Source organism: Pantherophis guttatus, chromosome 1 (assembly GCF_059756535.1).
Source record: "Pantherophis guttatus breed Tessera chromosome 1, ASM5975653v1, whole genome shotgun sequence".
Lineage (NCBI taxonomy): Eukaryota > Metazoa > Chordata > Lepidosauria > Squamata > Colubridae > Pantherophis > Pantherophis guttatus.
Genome location: NC_142063.1, coordinates 312,754,849 through 312,767,689, shown reverse-complemented (window position 1 = coordinate 312,767,689; position 12,841 = coordinate 312,754,849). Strand labels below are relative to the sequence as shown.

General features: G+C 38.9%; 1 protein-coding gene across 3 annotated transcripts in view; it reads right to left on the bottom strand.

The window, feature by feature from the left end:
- Positions 1 to 1,039: 1,039 nt before the first annotated feature.
- The window catches only part of ACYP2 (acylphosphatase 2), a 55,348-nt gene continuing 43,546 nt past the window's right edge, over positions 1,040 to 12,841 (bottom strand). For 2 of the 3 annotated variants that reach the window (XM_087888398.1, XM_034427374.3), the window contains one exon: positions 1,040 to 1,812. Coding sequence is in view for 2 of the 3 variants with exons in the window: in XM_034427374.3 (XP_034283265.1) it covers positions 1,698 to 1,812 (115 nt within the window). In the remaining variant the exon portion in view is untranslated. Of the gene's footprint in view, positions 1,813 to 12,348; positions 12,475 to 12,841 lie in introns of all 3 variants that reach the window. The other variant, XM_034427373.3, reaches the window with a different exon arrangement.

Sequence of the window (12,841 nt, the reverse complement as noted above, 5' to 3'; positions counted from 1 at the left end):
TTAACATACTAAGCAACAGAGTATGGGCAAAAAACCTTTTCTGAGAATTATTGTTCATATTCATTATGGCCCGAAAGAAAATACAGACTGGTTCCCATCAGAAAGATATTCTGGCGAATGAACAAGGCCTACACTTGATCTTTGCCATTTTGTATTTCAGATTTACAAGGGTTGTCCTTAAGGAGTTTAACAAAGGATGTTTGTAGATGATCACAAAAGCTGTGTGTGTTTGGAATTATAACAACTTACTAAGCAGGCAAGAACTTGAATAAAAGATCCAATGAAAATTAATCTGGTTGTGGAAAAAAATACTCTTTTTCATACACATGGTAGGCCTTTTCAAGTGCCCATTTGAATTAGCAATGAATTCATGCTTTATTAATGACTCAGATCAATAGTTTCCTGGGAATGCCTGCTTAGATGATACATATAAATGTCAGTAGTTTTGCATATTTGCAGTTTGCCAATATTGTTGGCACAAGTGAAAATAGAAGGTCCATTGTTATCCTATTCTGCTTTGATATTTGAAGGAGCAAACCTAGAGTCAATGATCATATACAATGCCATGGAAAATGTTCCTTTCATCTCTGTAGAAATAAATATCCATCTTTTTTTCCATTAGCACGCTGAGAATAACTCACAGAAGCAACCCGAAAAAACTCTACTCACTTGGATCATATATGCTCAAAAAATAATATTCTCAGATGTTATTTTCCTTTCACTGGACACATTTTAGTATTTCCTAAGCTGGGGGACGTCACAGGTTGGTATCACGGCCACTTGTCAGAGCTCACACCTCTGCAAGAAGCCGTTTCTTGATTTCAGATTACGCTGACCATCTGCTCTTCTGCTTTGCTTTATCTCAATACAACAGTGAGGCAAAGAGAGGAAGGTCAATAAAAATAAAATAAAACATTAGTAAGAAAGCCAAGGGCATGGAATCTCCCCCTCCCCCATTGTATGGGCGGTCCCAAAATGAAAACAGAAGAAACAAGGAGTGGAGCAACATGGAGGAAGTAGCTCCAGACAAGAGTTAAACTACTTTTATGGCACTCAAAATTTATTTCAGCACAGTTACCTCATGTGCAAAAATACCACCACCATTCTTTTCAAAATTTAATGTGACACATTTGGTATTTTCCAACTAGGAATAATGATGACAGATAGCTTCTGATTGAAATACTGTAGGGAAAGGAACGCTCATTGGCCAGAGAACTAGATAAGGTTTTAAAAATTGTTTTAATTTGTTATAAAACATTTTGGTTTAGAATGTCTAGAATTAAATATTTAAGATTTAATAAATTATTTCATCGAATGCAGTCATATATATTAGTTTTAAAATGTAGATCATTCCACCCTTATATTTGGGACAGATCCTTAAAGATGCAGGCATATATACAGTATAATTACCTGTTGGATTCAGAAGGAGTCACTTCCAAGTAAACATGCACATGATAGCAAAACAGCATGTCTAATAATACCCAAATTGGTAGAGGTGGCCTTAACCAGGGGTTTATAAAGTATTTGTAAAGAAAAAGAAGTTTAACCAAGTGATACTTTTCTTTGCCTTAATACACCATATAAACATTTGGCCAGAATGTAAATATGATCATTGTCGCATTTTCCTAATTTGCTTTAGGGAGACACAGAAATTTTGATGCAATTGGAGAAATAAGGTAATTCTATGATTTGGTTTTTTAGTATCTGGTGATGAATCCAGAGAATTCAAGTTTTGAGATTTCCTTTTCATTAGAAAAATTTGTCCGGTCAATGCGTGAACTAGGACTTCCAACGCTGGTCAGCCAAGCTTTCCTGCAATGGGAAAAAACGTAGAGGAATCAGAGTGATATAATATTGTTCATGCTTCTGCTGTTGTATTTTGTTATTGTATGTTGTTGAAGGTGTGGCAAAGCAAAGCAAGATAGTTTTGCAGAAAGTTAGAGGACATTTTGGATGTTGAGGACTGAGGTTCTTAAAAACAAGAAAGAATTCACACGAATTCTATACACATATTAGGCTATGTTGATATGGTCTAAGTCAGCAGCTGAGTTCCAAAGCAGCATAAGATATCAGATTTACTTCTCCATAGTACTTCTAAATGAATTTTTAATTTTGCAATTTGCACGATTTGGAATTATATATGGAGGCTTATACGACCCTCCATGTTTTCTCATTCCCCTATATAGTATCTTTTGATTTGTAGTGCTAATGCTAGTAAACCTGGAAGCGTACATAATCAGATCCCTAGTATCTATTCAATACTGTACTCTGTCTGATACGTAAATTACGCTTTAGTGTAAACAGCCTGAACTGGAATATTAATGAACTTCTAAAATAATGTTAATGGTGAATTGTAATTTTAATGAATCTATGGATTTTATGTTATGGTTAACAAAGGAATAAAAGAAAAAGAACAAAAATAAATTATTGTTACGATCTGAAATAGTTGAAAGGCTGAACATGTGACATTTTTATCAAAAGCCAGTAATATTTAAAAGCATGTATAACAATAGCACTATGGAAATGACACGAATTCTGTCCTATCTTTGCTTTGGATGCAATATATTATTGAACAATAATGTTTTTCCTTTTCTATGTTTCATTCCTGTATTACTGGCATTGGTAGGTCTATAATTGGTAGATCTATAAGGTCTAAAAGAGCATGTGACGGCCGTGGCCAGGGGGGCTTTTTATCAGGTTCGCCTGATCCGCCAGTTGCGGCCCTTTTTGAATTGGTACTCCCTACACACGGTCACTCACGCCCTCATTGCTTTCTGCCTGAACTACTGTAATGCTCTATACATGGGGCTCCCCTTGAAGAGCACCCGGAGGCTCCAACTGGTCCAGAATGCGGCCACGCGGGTGATTATGGGAACGACATGGCGCTCCCATGTAACACCTCTCCTGCACGAGCTGCACTGGCTCCCGGTGATCTTCCGGGTGTGATTCAAGGTGTTGGTTACTATCTTCAGAGCGCTCCATGGCTTAGGACCTGGGTACTTACGAGATCGCGTTCTGCTACCGATAGCCTCCCACCAGCCAGTACGTTCCCACAGAGAGGGACTCCTCAGGGTGCCGTCGGTCAAACTATGTCGACTGGCGACTCCCAGGGGGAGATCCTTCTCTGTGGGGGCACCTGCCCTTTGGAACGAATTGCCCTGGGATTTACAGATGATCCCTGACCTACGCACCTTTTGTCATGCCCTCAAGATGCTGTTGTTTCAACAAGCTGGGCTGGCCTGAATACCAAGATCAATTTTAAGTTATATGGGTTGTCTTTGTCTTAATTGAAATGGGCCAAATTATTTAATTCCTTTTAAACTGTTTTAAATTTTATATGTGTTTTTTATTTTATTTTTGGCTGTGCACCACCCTGAGTCCTTCAGGAGAAGGGCAGTATAAACATTAAATATAAATAAATAAATAAATAAATAAATAAATAAATAAATAAATAAATAAATAAATAAATAAATTGCTATTAATAGTAGACCTATTAGCACTGTCTATCTCCTACTACTGAATTAGTACAATGATTTGTACACTTGAGTTCTAATACTCCACGTGCGCATGCTCACATTTTCAGTCCGCTCAAACCAGTGGTAAAATGATGTGAAACCCACCTCTGCCCCTAGTCATCTTTGTTGCTCTTCTCTGCACTCTTTCTAGAGATTCCACATCTTTTTTACATTGTGGCGACCAAAACTGGATGCAGTATTCCAAGCATGGCCTTACTAAGGGATTATAAAGTGGTATTAACACTTCACGTGATCTTGATTCTATCCCTCTGTTTATGCAGCCTAGAACTGTGCTGGCTTTTTTGGCAGCTGCTGCACACTGCTGGCTCATATCTAAATGGTTGTCCACCAATATATGTCTGACTATGCTACCCTGAAAGCCACACTCACCCATTTACCAAAAATAGATAAATAGTGTCTTAAATCTTTTGTTTATACTAAAAACTGAGAAAACTGAGGTGGCAAGATTGAAGCTCAGAGGTTATAAATCACAATACCATAACATGAATGCAGCATTTCCCCAAACAAAGAGAGGCACAAGATGCAAAGAGAGCTTATTGGAAGGTTTCTGAGTCACAACAATAACAACATAGAACAACAACAACATTCCTCACTGCTTATATTAGATTATTAGTACATACAATCTGTAATCATATGCGAAATTTTCGTAACTGTTTTATACCAGGTTCCACCTCTTGATTCTGCCTGATCTTAATTCTGCCTGAACTTCCAAGCCCTTATAAAATTTAAGTAGCTATTAAAGGGGTGGATTAAATAGCCATGTAAAAAGAAAAAAGTTACAGATTGGGAGAAAGGAAATACACATTTCCTTGATTCGCAATATATCCACTCACTATAGGTTCAATATAGATTTTCACATTTTCTGAGAATGTCAATAAGATTATGCCCAACACTCAATTATTTCATAATTCTGGAATTTAATTACGGTATTTTAGTTTTTCTGCAGTCTGAGAACAGACCAAGAGTTGAACTTTGTAACTGGAAACATCTGACAGAAAAAAGAACAAAGGGTTCATATTCAGGAATCCAGTACTGTGGTATCCTGCAGTGCTAGTGAAAAATAAGAAAAACTGAAAGTATTTTTATGGGATGGCAAAAAAAAAAAAGCATTAAGAAGAATAGAAAAGCTCATGCTACATGAAGGAGTTAGCATATTACAAGCTTTTTCTAAAAGTTACTCATACCCCCATGGGATAAACTGAATTGTTTTCTTCGTAAATTGATTATAAATGGGATTGTTTATTTGTTCCATTTTATCTTCTGCTGTGCAATTCATGTTCTGTGATAGAAAATGATTTATTTTTTTCAAGATTTGTAATATGTAACCAACACAGTCAAGGACTCCTGGTGTGATTGCTTTATTTTAAAAACACAAAATAAAATAATACATACTGTAGCTTTAAAAGGCCGTACTTACAGAAAATGACTGAATATTTTAGCACATACTCTACCAGTGGTGGGTTGCCCCCGGTTCGCACTGGTTCTATAGAACCAGTAGTAAAACTGGCGGGAGGCTCCGCCCACCAACCCTGATGTCATCAAAACGCTTCTGTGCATGTGCAGAAGCTTCCGCGCTTGTGCGCGGCCCCGCCACAAACCGGTAGTAAAGGTAAGTAGAACCCACCCCTGCACTCCATACCAGAACATTAAAATCCAGGAAGATCGGTTGACAAGCATAGAGTATAACTATGTAACTAATTGAATTAAAGAGTAGGAAGGCTCTGTAGGTATCTGCTAAAACGATGGACAGCTCTTTATAGGTTCTGCAATGTTGGAGAAGTTGACAGCCATAGTGACAAATGGCTATTCAGTTTCTGTTTAAAAAGCCCCTGTGCTTTTCTTGCTACATTCATCTGTTGGTTTCTATTTCTGCTTTCTTGATTCTTCTTTTTTGACAGTCTTTAGCAGGTTCTGACCAGTTCTGGAGAACCGATAGCAGAAATTTTGAGTAGTTCGGTGAACCGGTAGTAAAAATTCTGACTGGCCCCGCCCCATCTATTCTCTGCCTCCGAAGTCCCAGCTGATCAGGAGAAAATGGGGATTTTGCAGCATCCTTCCCCTGCCATGCCCATCAAGCCACGCCCACCAAGCCATGCCATGCCACGCCCACCAAGCCACGCCCACAGAACCGGTAGTAAAAAAATTTGAAACCCACTACTGGTCTTCAGATATTTGAAATTTTCTTTCACAATTCTTTTGAACCTTTACTTGTTTAGACTAAATTTATTGAGCTAGACTTCTCAGCATTCTGTCACTTTTCCTAAGACCTTGTTTGTTAATGTCCTTAAAAACATGTTACCAAACTTTTCAAAGTATAAGATACACTTCCCCATCCCCACCCCAAAAGAGGGTGGAAATGTTGGTGCATCTTATACACCAAATACAGCCATTTTTGGCCTCCCAAAGCCCCACCCCATGGGTCCCATTTTGTGAAAAATGGGTCCATTTTTTGCAAAAACAGGGCGCGCAGAGGCTTTGGGAGGCCTGCAGAGTGCTCCTGGGGGCTGGGGAGGGCAAAAACTTTTTTTTCTTGCTTACCTCTTCGAAATCTTGGTGGGTCTTATAACCGGTGTGTCTTATAGTCTGAAAAATAAGGTATTTGTTTTCTCCAGGTAGAATCTGCTCCTTTTCCACAGTCTAACCAGGAGATGATGTTGGAAAATCAAGTATCAGAAGATGCCTTCCTTAATGGTCACCCTCACCATGGAATAGTTTGCTCCCTGATACTAGATGAGCTCTACCTTTTATCCTTCTGGATATTGATTCTTTTAGACAGAAGCCTAGAACCACTCAATGGATGTAGACCATACTATCTTTAATTTGAGGGATGGTATTTATGGCATTTAAATTTTTTGAGAGACAGAAGCATGAGTGTAATACCGTAATTGAATTTTTAGCATATTATGTTTGTATGTACATGGACTTGTAAAAATATATTTCCCTGGAATACAAAGGTATCGGTATAAAACTGATAACGATTATTCTTTTTCTTTAGCAATAAAAAAATACATTATTCTGGGCTACCTCTCTTGAACACTGTTACAAAAACAAAAGCTTATAAAGTAGGGTCTAAATTTCTGTCTGAATTTCAACTACAAGCTTCTCAACCTCTGACCCTATTTTAAAGCCCAAAGAAGAGGTAAAAAACACTGCAGTGTGAAATCTATTTTAAATACTGAAATATTGGAATGAAAATTTTATTCTTTAAAGTGGGGGAAGAAGTATGCAAAATACACTGCTAGATAAACCAAAGCATCTCAACCCCAGTAAGCTTTATTCTGTTTGAATGGGCCTCATGGAAAGCTTTTGCAGGAGTTAGCCATCAGAAGGAAAAATGGAAATAAACATTACTCTGCATTGTTTAGCACTAGTATGTTGGTGAAAGGGAGGCATTACTGATATAAAGCAATCCCCAGCATTTTTCAGGGAAATCCTGTAATTCAGTAGCAATTTTGCATGAGTATGCTTGGTTAACTCTTTTGCCCCCAAAATTAAATTCAGGATTCAATTTTAAATGTGCAGTATTCAGGAAAAGCACCTTCCATTTAAAATTTCTAATGATGACTGGCCAAAGGGCAAGAGGCATACTATTCTTTTATTTTGTTGGGTTTGATTCTTCTCCATCGGACAGGAAGCATGAACACACACAGACAAATAAATATGGTGGTGACGACTAGAATTCTGTGTCTCACACCTGATACATTTAGTAAGTTCACAAGCATTTGGACAGCTGATAATTTTCTTCCACTACTGCCCACTGACAGCTAGTATTTAAGACATGGTGATGATGATTCAGAATGTGGCAGACAATTATCAAAACTGCTAATCACTGATAGCGTAATGTTCCCATAGTCCCTTCACAAAACCAGCTAAATTAGGGTACTAACTACCACATTCATTGTCAATGAATTCATAGTTTAATGTAAAGATATGCTATCTCACAGAACTAAAGGGAAGCAGACAAGGACCATGGCACATTCACATGACTTTGCAGGCCTGATGGGAAAAAGCCTTGGTAGTACAGGGGTTTAAGGCACCCTGTTATTAAGCTGGTTATTAAGACCAGCTGCCTGCAATTACTGCAGGGTTTGAATCTCGCCAAGGCTCAAGGTTGACTCAGCCTTCCATCCTTTCTAAGGTAGGTGAAATGAGGACCCAGTTGTGGGGGCAATAAGCTGACTTTGTATAAATATACAAAAGGATGAAGGCTATTGCTGAGCACATTGTAAGCCGCCCTGAGTCTTCGGAGAAGGGCGGCATATAAATCAAATTAAAAAAAAAAAATTACAACCACAGGAACTGGCAAAGAGTCTGCTGTTAAAAAGAGTTATCTGGAGAAACTTTCAACGTTGCAGTTTTAATATAGTACAGTTTTGTTGGGTATGGCTCAGGAATAGGGAAGAACGCTGATATTTTTATGTTCTTCAGTCTAAATGTTCTGACCCTTTTACATACACATCTGCTTTTCTTTATGTTTCATGTTGAGTTATTTCAAAGTACTCTGAAGAGTGAGGTCCCCTGAGATTTTTTTTTTAAGTGTTTGGATCTGTAGATTAAAACTTGTTAAGAACATAGAAGACATTACTTGGCCAGAGGTTTTGGTTTGTGGAGTGAAAGCAATGAACAATTACACTGAATATACTCCAGGAAGAGAAAAGATATAGCATATCCTACAGCTTACAAAAACACCAGCTCAGCAGCCATAGATGATATGGAATAGCATGTTGATGAATTTAACATTATTATTCTTAAGAGTGAGGACTGTCTTAGGTGTCAAGGGCTGATTGGAACAGAAAAAACCAGAATTATGCATGCTGGGGGAAAAAAACTTATGTAGGTTGCATTTGCTGTCTTTTGTTTCAAACCAGGGGTTAAATTCAGCAGGTTCTGGAGCACCAGTACCGGAAATTTTGAGTAGTTCGGAGAACCGGCAAATGCCACCTCTGGCTGGCCCCAGAATGGGGTGGGAATGAAGATTTTGCAGTATCCTTCCCCTGCCAAGCCCACAGAACCAGTAGAGAAAAAATTTGAATTTCACCCCTGTTCCAAACCTATCTACCACTGTCAAATCCAATCAAGATAATTGTTTCACCAGAAGTATTGAAGTAAGATTCAACTGCCAGTTCAATTCCTTTTTGTACATAGAATGGGGTGGTAGTTGCATCTTGGTCTTCAATTCAGGCAGCAAAATGTCTTTGAGCTGCTTCTGTCAACAAGTTAATTAGAAATACTGAAAGATTATAACTTTATAGGTTTGTTTACAAGGATGATGCAAATCCATAAAACATCACATTATTAATTGGGCCTCACATGAAAAGCTAATTCCAATTTTAATGACTATGTAGAACCGTGATGGCAAACCTATGGCATGTGTGCCAGAGATGGCACGCAGCACCTTCTCTGTGGGCATGCAAGCTATCACCCAATTCAGTTCCATCGTGCATACGCATGCTCCATCTGCCAGCCAGCTGGTCTTCGGGTCTGTGCGACACATGCATGGGGCGCATGCGGGGAGACATGCATGCATGCGCATGGGGCGGAGCATGTGTGGGGGGCTGCGTGTGCATGCCCAGGGCATGGGCATGGGCATGTGTGCATGCGCAGGGGCGGGGCGTGTATCGGGGCACACGTGCATGCGCAGGGGGTGCACTTTGGGCACTCAGTCTGAAAAAGATTAGCCATCACTGATGTAGAGTTACACAATATTAAGATAAGCATCTACTATGTGTAAGAAACTGATCACCTATAACAAGAGTTTGTGAACCATCCAGATATTTATTCAAGATGGATGGCTATATAAATGTTTTAATGAAGTAAAAAAATATAGAACTGCACCAGGATAGATACATGGTTTGAAACTCATAAGACTGCACATACTGTGGTAGAGCTCAAAGGTAAACAATTTTTAAATTTCATTTCAGCAGAGAGCATAAATTGGGGCGTTCATTTCTTTGCAAATGTAGAGCTGTCTTCTCCACTGAAGCAAAAATAATGGATATGTTGTCAGGACTGGAAATAGCTAAAACTGATTTGCAATCTTAAGGGATCACATAAATTGCTTTCTGACAATCTGATGCTTGCAAAAAGAATGTATGCACCTTGCCATTTATAATCTGTTTATAGAGAGTATATAAAGCCAGATATTACAAGATCTGCATCATCATAGGACATTAGTATTTGCTCTTAGCTACTGGATATATACTGGATATACTGCGCCAGTTGGAGGCTCCAACTGGCGCAGAGTGCGGCCGCACTGGTGGTTATGGGAGCGACATGGCATTCCCATGTAACACCTCTCCTGCGCAAGCTGCATTGGCTTCCGGTGGTCTTCCAGGTGCGCTTCAAGGTTTTGGTTACCACCTTTAGAGCGCTCCATGGCTTAGGACCTGGTTACCTATGGGACCGCCTGCTGCCACCAAAAGCCTCTCACTGGCCAGTAGACAGGGGCTCCTCTGGGTGCCGTCGGCCAAACTATGTCGACTGGCGGCCCCCAGGGGGAGAGCCTTCTCTGTGGGGGCACCTACTACCTGGAATGAGCTCCCCCCAGAGATACGGAGGATCCTGGATCTGCGCACCTTCTGCCGCGCTCTTAAAACCTTTTTATTCCATCAGGCTGGCCTGGCCTAATCTTTTCCCTTTTTTCCCTTTTTAAAATGTAAATTTTAATCTGTTTTAAATTATTGGGGTGTTTTAAATCTGTCTTGGGCCAAATTGTTTAATTCGGTTTTACTTTGCTTTTAAATTTTGTATTTATGTGTTTTATCTGTGGCTGTTCACTGCCCTGAGTCCTTCGGGAGTTGGGCGGTATATAAATCAAATAAAAATGGGGAAAAAAATGAAAAAATATATAACAGTATCCTGTCAAATTAAAATATCAGGAAATAAATATTCTTTTGACATAGATATCGTTGCTATTATTTCTTTATTATTTTAATCCTGCTTATTTTGTTTGCAGTGCCGAGGAAGTCAGCTAAATTGAAGAAATGAGTTAGTTAGATTTACTGTGGTGAAGTACATGCGAAGTCCAGTGCTGGATTCCTGGCATTCCAGTGCCCACAGATAATGGAAAACCTAGATAATGTGAATGCTATATCCTGCTCATGCTTTGGAATGAAAAAACAAAACAAAACAAATTTTTAAAAAAGGTAAGAGGAGAAAACTGGCAGGTGTCTGAGTGGAAAGTCCTTGAAAAGAGTTCAAGAGGTACTCTGGAAATTATCACATCCCTCCTTCCCTGCCATCTGTACTATCTTTCACCAAACAAGCACATAAAGATTAAATATTGATATGGCAAGCTATCTTTCTTCAAAAGCTTTATAAAAAGAGATAGTTGCTCTTGGACATGGCTCAAAAAACTGACTTTTTTTCATCCATCCTTGTAAAATTTGTGCAAGAGCAGAAGGCTAAAACATGAAAGTCACTTAGGAAGAGCTCAAAGTGAAAAACTTGCTCTCTCTCCATACTCTCAGGAGAATACCAAAATTAATAGACCACTGCATTGTGTCTGGATAATTGGGGACTGTCCATCAAAGTGACAGGAATATGAAGGTTATTTGATTATTTTTCCTAAGAGCTACTTTTACTATGAGGTAGGCACTGCCTTATACTTCCTACCAGAGGTGGGTTTCAGCATGTTCTGACCAGTTCTGGAGAACCGGTAGCAGAAAGTTTAAGTAGTTCGAGAATGAGTAAATACCACCTCTAACTGGCCCCACCTCCATCTATTCTCTGCCTCCTGAGTCCCAGCTGATTGGGAAGAAATGGAGATTTTGCAGTAACCTTCCCCTGGATTGGGGAGGGAATGGAGATTTTACAGTATCCTTGCCCTTGGATTGGGGAGGGAATGGAGATTTTACAGTATCCTTGCCCCTGGAGTGGGGTGGGAATGGAGATTTTACAGTATCCTTCCCCTGCCATGCCCACCATGCCACGCCCCCCAAGCCACACCCACAGAACCGGTAGTAAAAAATTTTGAAACCCACCATTGCTTCCTACTATACTTCCGTAGGTTTGTAGTTAAAAACAAAATACAGGAGCTATAAATTTCTGGTGTTTTCAGTATTCTTGCCACAAAAAAAGTCATGATTACTTATAAAGCCTATCTAGGCACTTCGGTTGGTCATGACTGCCTTTGAGTTCTTATGCTGACATACGCTGCTCTTCTATTGGTATGGGCAACACTTTACAATGGGTTTAAGAGTTCCTGCTCCAAATATTTTAAGCTAGGACTCATCATTGTAGTCACTCAAAATTGTATGGCGTTGCTGAAATCTAATATGTAAGTTTGTAAAATCACATGACTATAATAATTTGATTAATAATAAATAAATTTGACTATGATATCGTAGAAGTAGTTCTCATGCAAGATCTCATGAAGTTTGGAAAAACAGTATTTTATGACAATGTTAAAATCTGGTGAGAATTAGTAACCTGCTGTCTTAATTTTTTTAAAAAACAGATCTTTTTAAATAGGATTATGTTGTTGACCTTTGCCCTAAGCCATTTTTTAAACTGAATTCTTTCACTCAGCATATATTTAAAAAGGAAGAAACAGATAACACAGAGTAAGGGCTCCTTTTTTTAAAGATCACCAACCTATTTTACATCTCACAGTCACTATCTTTCCAATCTTTCCAATTAGGTCTACATTTTAATTTATTTATTTTTTTGCTTTTTATTAAAGATTTTATAGAAGAAAAAAATATACATAGAATCATCACAGCACCTGCTCTTTTCAAACAGTCATTCACAATAGCTCCAATCACTGCACTAAACTGAACAATGTGTCTTGGACCAATTTCAATTCACCTACACAATCGGTGGCTTCAGTGCTACTCCAACTCCATTAAGCACAAACTCATTTTGTTTGGTCTTTATTCGGTCAAAAGTCATTGAATTGACTTCAAACTGCTTCATTTTTCCAGACTCATGTGAAAGCCTGAAAATAAAAAGGACAGTGCTTCTTTAATGAAGAGCTGTGCTTGCATGAAGTTCAAAGGATTTCCTTTGAATCATTTTGAAAGCAGACAGCTCTATAAAACATATCAATTAAAATATAGCCCCAAGAGTTGTTTTATTACTTAGGATTGACAATTCCACTCCTGTTTCCCAGGCCAGTGACTTCAATGGCCAACAACACAGCGGTGTCTATGGAGATTCTCAGTCGTCCAGATCATGGTTGTCCCAAAGGTGTTTTCTTTCAAAAGTCAACTGGACTTTCTTCTTTTGCTAGCACAGGGGGCTCCAACCTTGGCAACTTTAAGACTGGAGGGCTTCAACTCCCAGAATTCCCCAGACAGCAGGGT